The following is an 8,863-nucleotide window of genomic DNA, read 5'->3' as shown; positions in this document are numbered from 1 at the left end:
CTCAGTTTCTATTGGTTATAATTTACTGTCAATCATTGCCAAACCCGCGACCGCACTTGCGCGAACTGCTATCGATGGCTGATGCAATAAAAATGTCTATTTATTTTCTCTTATAGAGCAATATGTGGATTGAAAATAAAAAATGTATATTTCCTGATGCATTATTAGAATGCATGTATCGTATTCTATACACTGTGGAATTTATTTTTGTTTAATTTCTGTACTCCAGTCCAGCAGGTGACAGGTGAGCTGATGTGTGAGGAGGAACTACAAGCACAATGTGATGGCCGGGGAAGATATTTGGTGACGCACACACGATACCATGTGATCTAATCGAGCATACAGCCATTGAGCAACCGGAGCAGAAAAAGCAGTTAGCAATAACTAGTCTTGGACAAATACATCACGCGGCCCAAGCAAGTAACATTTTTGGAAGGACTATTCCCCGACCATGCCGACTGATACAAAAAGGGTACGTGGCCCAGAAGTGTCTCAAAGTCCATCTCTCTTTCTGTGTAAAACCGCGGTAAAGAAGTCCAACGACGCCAGGGTAGATGGCAGGCAGCGTGGTCAAGTGGATGTCCGTTCAGTTTTTGTCCGATGTGGGCTGATAAGTCAAGCCAAAGGTTCAGCTTACATTGAAGCTGGGAACACGAAGCTCATCTGCTGTGTGTATGGACCCAGAGAGACTGAGCGCAAGGATGAGACCGATATGAAATCCGGAAGACTGATTACTGACATGAGATTTGCCCCATTCTCTTGTCGAGAGAGAGGCTCGTGGATTCAAGGTAGTGATGAAAAGGATCTGTCACTGATGCTGTTGGAGAGCCTGAGGCCAGGAGTGTGCTTGCAGAAGTATCCTCGCTCTCAGATTGAAGTAAATGTGATGGTCCTTGAAAACGACGGCGCCGTCCTGGCGCATGCAGTCACCTGTGCGTCCATGGCGCTGGCGGACGCAGGTATAGAGATGTACGATCTGGTTCTTGGATGCTCAATCCGTCAGGAAGGTGCCACATACCTTATTGACCCTACCTTTCTGGAGGAACATGGATGCAACTTGGCCTCAGGATCCAGGGAGAATTTGGGAAGCCTGACAGTTGCATTTCTCCCCAGTCTGAACCAGATTTCTGGACTACAATCGGATGGCGAGATGGGCGAGGACACCCTGACTGGGGGTGTGCGCACATGTATTGAGGGGTGTTTCAAACTCTACCCTGTCATTCAGCAAGCACTGTCCAAGGCAGTACGAAGAAAAGCACCACCATCAGAGAGCTGAGAGACTGAAAAATGTGTTGCATGATGATCTCTAGCTTAGGCAGCTGATCGTCTAGGCTTGATGTACATTCCTCGTAATACACTTGTCCCCTGTGGACCTGCTCGTACATAAAGCATCCAACATTCAGGCTGCAAAGGCATCATTTTCCTCAACTAGCTTTAATGGTGACAAGGCCTTTGGCCACAATCATTTTCTGATTTTTGGACAAATTACGATGTTGCACACCTTTTGGCTGAACGTGGATTGGTCTGAAAATGGTGTTGCATAAAGAAAGAATGCATATTTACTCCATTTTTTTTCTCCACTTCTCACCATTAAAGCTAGTTATGGAGGAAAATTATGCCTTATGTATGAGCAGGTCCATGGGGGACACAAGTGTATTACTGGGAATGCACATCAAGCCATGATAGGCTGCCTAGGTTAGATGAAAAAAGATGTTAAGAAAAAAGTCAGTCATAACATTTGTCAATTTTTACTGTTTTGACACGTCAGACTCCATGCATAGATTTAAAAATAAATCATTTATTAAAGTAAAACATGTTTCATAATTATGAAATTATTAAGAACAGAATACATTATCTAAGCCACAGCGGTGTAGAATATCATCAAATCAAGCTTTATCTATATGGCACATTCCAGACATGGAATGCAAAGCAATGTGCTTTACAGGATTTAAAAAAAAAAAAAAACTATGAAAATAAACGCTGAAATATTTACTACACAACAAACAAGTTAAAAAACAAAGGAATGACACAAACTAAACAACTAAAAAGCACCCTTAAAGCAAAGCAAAAAATGTTTTATGATCTCTTTAAAAAATATATGTTCTCTGGCAGGCTATTCCAGAGGCTGGGGTCATAATAACTAAAGGCTGCCTCCATGCTTCTTGGTCCTAGGCAATATGTGCTTCTAAATAGTGTGCTATATCATGTAAATACTGTAACAGTACAGTTACTTTTTTCTCACAAATAGATAGTCTTCCGACTCTAACAATACTTTTGGATTTAGAGGCCCACCTTTCTTTGCTAATCTTAACTTCTTTGGACAAGGTAAAACAAATCCCTTAAGGTCAAAGAATAATATGAAAAACCATCCCGTTATTTTGCACCTCACTTTTATATTGCATTCACAGGGATATGTTTACATATAAAAAATATACCTATGAAATATGATATACATTCTTAATTCACAGTTCATCTGTTTCGCACAATCAAAGTGGCAACCTCCTTAACATCCCTCAGTCTGTCTGCATCAAAGTCGACCATCAGTTTTCTCAGGCCAGCACGGGTGGGCTTGAAGGACAACTTGACCTTCACATCTTCACCTGGGCCAATGTTGCCTCTGTAGAAGAAAATAAAGCATGGTTCTCTTAACTCAGCCTTGGTATGATCCTCGAATGTAAATTGTGGTTCAAATCAAACTATTTTCCACATGCACTGAATACAACAAGTGCAGATTTTACCGTGAAATGCTTACTTACAAGCCCTTAACCAACAGTGCAGTTCAAGAATAAGAAAGTATTTACCAAGTAGGCTAAAATAAAAAGTAATAAGTAACACAATAACGAGACTATATACAGGGGGCACCAGTACTGAGTCAGTGTGCAGGGGTACATGCTAGTTGAGGTAATCTGTACATGTAGGTGGGGGCGAAGTGACTATGCATAGGTAACAAACAAACCGAGTATTTTTTTATTTCACCTTTATTTAACCAGGTAGGCCAGTTGTGAACAAGTTCTAATTTACAACTGCGACCTGGCCAAAGCAGTGTGACACAAACACAGTTACACATGGGATAAACAAACGTACAGTCAATAACACAATAGGAAAAAAAGTCTATATACAGTGTGTGCAAATGGTGAGAGGAGGTAAGGCAATAAATAGGCCATAGTGGCAAAGTAATTACAATTTAGCGAATGAACACTGGAGTGATAGATGATGATGTGCAAGTAAAAATACTGGTGTGCAAATGAGCAAAAAAGTAAATGAAAACAATATGGGCATGAGGTAGATAGATTGGATGGGCTATTTACAGATGGGCTGTGTACAGCTGCAGTGATCGGTTAGCTGCTCAGATAGCTGATGTTTAAAGTTAGTGAGGGAGATATGTCTCCAACTTCAGTGATTTTTGCAATTCGTTCCAGTCATTGGCAGCAGAGAACTGGAAGGAAAGGTGGCCAAAGGAAGTGTTGGCTTTGGGGATGACCAGTGAGATATACCTGCTGGAGCGCGTGCTACGGGTGGGTGTTATCGTGACCAGTGAGCTGAGGTAAGGCGGAGCTTTACTGAGCAAACACTTATAGATGACCTGGAGCCAGTGGGTCTGGCGACGAACATGTAGCGAGGGCCAGCCGACTAGAGCATACAGGTCGCAGTGGTGGGTGGTATATTGGGCTTTGGTGACAAAACAGATGACACTGTGATAGACTGCATCCAGTTTGCTGAGTAGAGTGTTGGAAGCTATTTTGTAAATGACATTACCGAAGTCGAGGATCGGTAGGATAGTCAGTTTTACGAGGGTATGTTTGGCGGCGTGAGGGAAGGAGGCTTTGTTGCGAAATAGGAAGCCAATTCTAGATTACATTTTGGATTGGAGATGTTTAATATGAGTCTGGAAGGACAGTTTACAGTCTAGCCAGACACCTAGGTATTTGTAGTTGTCCACATATTCTAAGTCAGAACCGTCCAGAGTAGTGCGGCTAGTCGTGCGGGCAGCGAACTGTTGAAAAGCATGCATTTAGTTTAACTAGCGTTTAAGAGCAGTTGGAGGCCACGGAAGGAGTGTTGTATGGCATTGAAGTTCGTTTGGAGGTTTGTTAACTCAGTGTCCAAAGAAGGGCCAGATGTATACAGAATGGTGTCGTCTGTGTAGAGGTGGATCAGGGAGTCACCTGCAGCAAGAGCGACATCGTTGATATATACAGAGAAAAGAGTCGGCCCGCGAATTGAACCCTGTGGCACTCCCATAGAGACTGCCAGAGGTCCGGACAACAGGCCCTCCGATTTGACACACTGAACTCTGTCTGAGAAGTATTTGGTGAACCATGCGAGGCAGTCATTAGAGAAACCAAGGCTGTTGAGTCTGCCGATAAGAATACGGTGATTGACAAGAGTCGAAAGCCTTGGCCAGTTTGATGAAGACGGCTGCACAGTACTGTCTTTTATCGATAGCGGTTATGATATCGTTTAGTACCTTGAGCATGGCTGAGGTACAGCCGTGACCAGCTCGGAAACGGGATTGCACAGTGGACAAGGTACGGTGGGATTCGAAAGGGTCAGTGATCTGTTTATTAACTTGGCTTTCAAAGACTTTAGAAAGACAGGGCAGGATGGTTATAGGTCTGTAACATTTTGGGTCTAGAGTGTCACCCCCTTTGAAGAGGGGTATGACCGCGGCAGCTTTCCAATCTTTGGGAATCTCGGACGATACAAAAGAGGTTGAACAGACTGGTATTAGGGGTTGCAACAATGGCAGCGGATCATTTTAGAAAGAGAGGGTCCAGATTGTGAAGGCCAGCTGATTTGTATGGGTTCAGGTTTTGCAGCTCTTTCAGGACATCTGCTATCTGGATTTGAGTAAAGGAGAAGCTGGAGAGGCTTGGGCAAGTAGCTGCATGGGTGCAGAGCTGTTGGCCGGGGTTGGGGTAGCCAGGTGGAAAGCATGGCCTGCCGTAGAGAAATGCTTATTGAAATTTTCCAATATCGTGGATTTATCGGTGGTGACAGTGTTTCCTAGCCTCAGTGCAGTGGGCAGCTGGGAGGAGGTGCTCTTATTCTCCATGGACTTTACAGTGTCCCAAAACGTTTTGGAGTTAGAGCTACATGATGCAACTTTCTGTTTGAAAAAACTAGCCTTTGCTTTCCTGACTGACTGCATGTATTGGTTCCTGACTTCCCTGAAAAGTTGCATATCGTGGGGACTATTCGATGCTAGTGCAGACCGCAACAGGATGTTTTTGTGCTGGTCGAGGGCAGTCAGGTCTGGAGTGAACCAAGGGCTATATCTGTTCTTAGTTCTACATTTTTTTAAAGGGGCATGCTTATTTAAAATGGTGACGGAATTACTTTTGGTAGCAGCAGTGGTGAGGAGGGGGGGGGGGTCAATGTAAATCATCCGGTGGCGATTTTTCTGAATTGTTCAGTATTCTAATGGCTTGGGGGTAGAAGCTGTTGAGGAGCCTTTTGGTCCTAGACTTGGCGCTCCGGTACCACTTGCCGTGCAGTATCAGCGAAAACAAACTATAACTTGGGTGACTGGAGTCTCTGACAAGTGTCTTCAGACCCGGTAATACCAACGTTTTTTTTTTGTTTGTTTTTTCTGGGAAAGGCCACACACACAGTAAATAGTTAAATCTGGTTTGCTGCCAGAAATGACCAAGTTGTGACAATGTGCTGCTATGTGCTACTACAGTATGTGCTACTATAGTATGTTATGCTATGTGCTACTACAGTATGTGTTACTATGTGCTACTACAGTATGTGCTACTATGTGCTGCGTTGTGCTACTATGTGCTACTACAGTATGTTATGCTATGAGCTGCGTTGTGCTACTATGTGCTACTACAGTATGTGCTGCTCCGTGCTACTATGTGCTGCTATGTGCTACTACAGTATGTGCTACTACAGTATGTGCTGCTATGTGCTACTATATTATGTGCTACTGTGTGCTACTATGTGCTGCTATGTGCTACTATGTGTTACTATGTGCTACTACAGTATGTGCTGCTATGTGCTACTACAGTATGTGCTACTATGTGCTGCGTTGTGCTACTATGTGCAACTACACTATGTGTTACTATGTGCTACTATAGTATGTGCTGCTCCGTGCTACTATGTGCTGCTATGTGCTACTAGAGTATGTGCTACTACAGTATGTGCTGCTATGTGCTACTATATTATGTGCTACTGTGTGCTACTATGTGCTGCTATGTGCTACTATGTGCTGCTATGTGCTACTACAGTATGTGCTGTTATGTGCTACTACACTATGTGCTGCTATGTGCTACTACAGTATGTGCTACTATGTGCTACTACAGTATGTGCTGCTATGTGCTACTATATTATGTGCTACTACACAATGTGCTGTGTTGTGCTACTATGTGCTACTACAGTATGCGCTGCTATGTGCTACTACACTATGTGCTGCTATGTGCTACTATATTATGTGCTACTATGTGCTACTACACTATGTGCTGCTATGTGCTGCTATAGTATGTGCTACTACAGTATGTGCTGCTATGTGCTACTATATTATGTGCTGCTATGTGCTACTACACTATGTGCTACTATGTGCTACTACACTATGTGCTACTATGTGCTACTACAGTATGTGCTGCTATGTGCTACTATATTATGTGCTACTACACTATGTGCTGCTATGTGCTACTATATTATGTGCTGCTATGTGCTACTACACTATGTGCTACTATGTGCTACTACACTATGTGCTGCGTTGTGCTACTATGTGCTACTACAGTATGTGCTGCTATGTGCTACAACACTATGTGCTGCTATGTGCTACTATATTATGTGCTACTATGTGCTACTACACTATGTGCTGCTATGTGCTGTTATGTGCTACTACAGTATGTGCTGTTATACTATGTGCTGCTATGTGCTACTACAGTATGTGCTACTACACTATGTGCTGCTATGTGCTACTATATTATGTGCTACTATGTGCTACTACACTATGTGCTGCTATGTGCTGTTATGTGCTACTATATTATGTGCTACTACACTATGTGCTGCTATGTGCTACTATATTATGTGCTACGACACAATGTGCTGCTATGTGCTGCTATGTGCTACTACACTATGTGCTACTATGTGCTACTACACTATGTGCTGCTATGTGCTACTATATTATGTGCTACTATGTGCTACTACATTATGTGCTACTCCACTATGTGCTGCTATGTGTTACTATGTGCTGCTAAGTGTTACTATGTGCTGCTATGTGCTACTATGTGTTACTATGTGCTACTACACTATGTGCTGCTGTGTGTTACTATGAACTACTATGTGCTCCTACACTATGTGTTACTATGTCTTGCTATGTGCTCGTACACTATGTGCTGCTATGTGTTACTACACTATGTGCTCCTACACTATGTGCTGTTGTGTGCTACTACACTATGTGCTGCTATGTGCAACTACACTATGTGCTGTTGTGTGCTACTACACTATGTGCTGTTGTGTGCTACTACACTATGTGCTGTTATGTGCTACTACACTATGTGCTGCTATGTGCTACTACACTATGTGCTGCTCTGTTTTACTATGAACTACTATGTGCAACTACACTATGTGTTACTATGTCTTGCTATGTGCTCGTACACTATGTGCTGCTATGTGCTCCTACACTATGTGCTGTTGTGTGCTACCACACTATGTGCTGCTATGTGCAACTACACTATGTGCTGTTGTGTGCTACTACACTATGTGCTACTACACTATGTGCTGCTATGTGTTACTATGAACTACTATGTGCAACTACACTATGTGTTACTATGTCTTGCTATGTGCTCGTACACTATGTGCTGCTATGGGCTACTACACTATGTGCTGCTATGTGTTACTACACTATGTGCTCCTACACTATGTGCTGCTATGTGCTACTATGTGTTACTATGTGCTGCGATGTGCTACTATGTATTATTATGTGCTGCTATGTGCTACTACACTATGTGTTACTATAGTATGTGCTGCTATGTGCTACTACAGTATGTGTTACTATGTGCTATTATAGTATGTGCTGCTCTGTGCTACTACAGTATGTTATGCTATGTGCTACTACACTATGTGTTACTATGTGCTACTACAGTGTGTGCTACTACAGTACGTGTTACTATGTGCTACTATAGTATGTGCTGCTCTGTGCTACTATGTGCTACTACAGTATGTTATACTATGTGCTACTATATTATGTGCTACTATGTGCTACTACAGTATGTGCTGCTATGTGCTACTACAGTATGTGCTGCTATGTGCTACTATATTATGTGCTACTATGTGCTACTACACTATGTGCTGCTATGTGCTGTTATGTGCTACTACAGTATGTGCTGTTATACTATGTGCTGCTATGTGCTACTACAGTATGTGCTACTACACTATGTGCTGCTATGTGCTACTATATTATGTGCTACTATGTGCTACTACACTATGTGCTGCTATGTGCTGTTATGTGCTACTATATTATGTGCTACTACACTATGTGCTGCTATGTGCTACTATATTATGTGCTACGACACAATGTGCTGCTATGTGCTGCTATGTGCTACTACACTATGTGCTACTATGTGCTACTACACTATGTGCTGCTATGTGCTACTATATTATGTGCTACTATGTGCTACTACATTATGTGCTACTCCACTATGTGCTGCTATGTGTTACTATGTGCTGCTAAGTGTTACTATGTGCTGCTATGTGCTACTATGTGTTACTATGTGCTACTACACTATGTGCTGCTGTGTGTTACTATGAACTACTATGTGCTCCTACACTATGTGTTACTATGTCTTGCTATGTGCTCGTACACTATGTGCTGCTATGTGTTACTACACTATGTGCTCCTACACTA

General features: G+C 42.6%; 2 protein-coding genes across 2 annotated transcripts in view; one reads left to right on the top strand and one right to left on the bottom strand.

The window, feature by feature from the left end:
- The first annotated feature begins 231 nt into the window (after positions 1-231).
- exosc6 (exosome component 6) lies at positions 232-1,812 on the top strand. Its single transcript, XM_055934305.1, has one exon. The coding sequence runs from the start codon at positions 452-454 to the stop codon at positions 1,274-1,276; it is 825 nt and encodes a 274-aa protein (XP_055790280.1). The 5' UTR covers positions 232-451; the 3' UTR covers positions 1,277-1,812.
- A 20-nt stretch (positions 1,813-1,832) lies between these two features.
- Positions 1,833-8,863, bottom strand: part of LOC129861827 (protein-glutamine gamma-glutamyltransferase 2-like) — a 50,933-nt gene continuing 43,902 nt past the window's right edge. Inside the window, exon 13 of the mRNA XM_055932971.1 lies at positions 1,833-2,617. Within this exon, the coding sequence (XP_055788946.1) occupies positions 2,470-2,617 (148 nt within the window). The 3' untranslated portion in view covers positions 1,833-2,469. The remainder of the gene's footprint in view (positions 2,618-8,863) is intronic.

The sequence above is a fragment of the Salvelinus fontinalis genome, chromosome 9, assembly GCF_029448725.1.
Source record: "Salvelinus fontinalis isolate EN_2023a chromosome 9, ASM2944872v1, whole genome shotgun sequence".
NCBI lineage: Eukaryota > Metazoa > Chordata > Actinopteri > Salmoniformes > Salmonidae > Salvelinus > Salvelinus fontinalis.
Note: the sequence above shows the minus strand (reverse complement) of the source record. Positions and strands in the feature narration are given on the sequence as shown.

Coding starts and splice junctions, on each gene's coding strand:
- exosc6 (XM_055934305.1), top strand. CDS start 452: ATGCCGACTGATACAAAAAGGGTACGTGGCCCAGAAGTGTCTCAAAGT.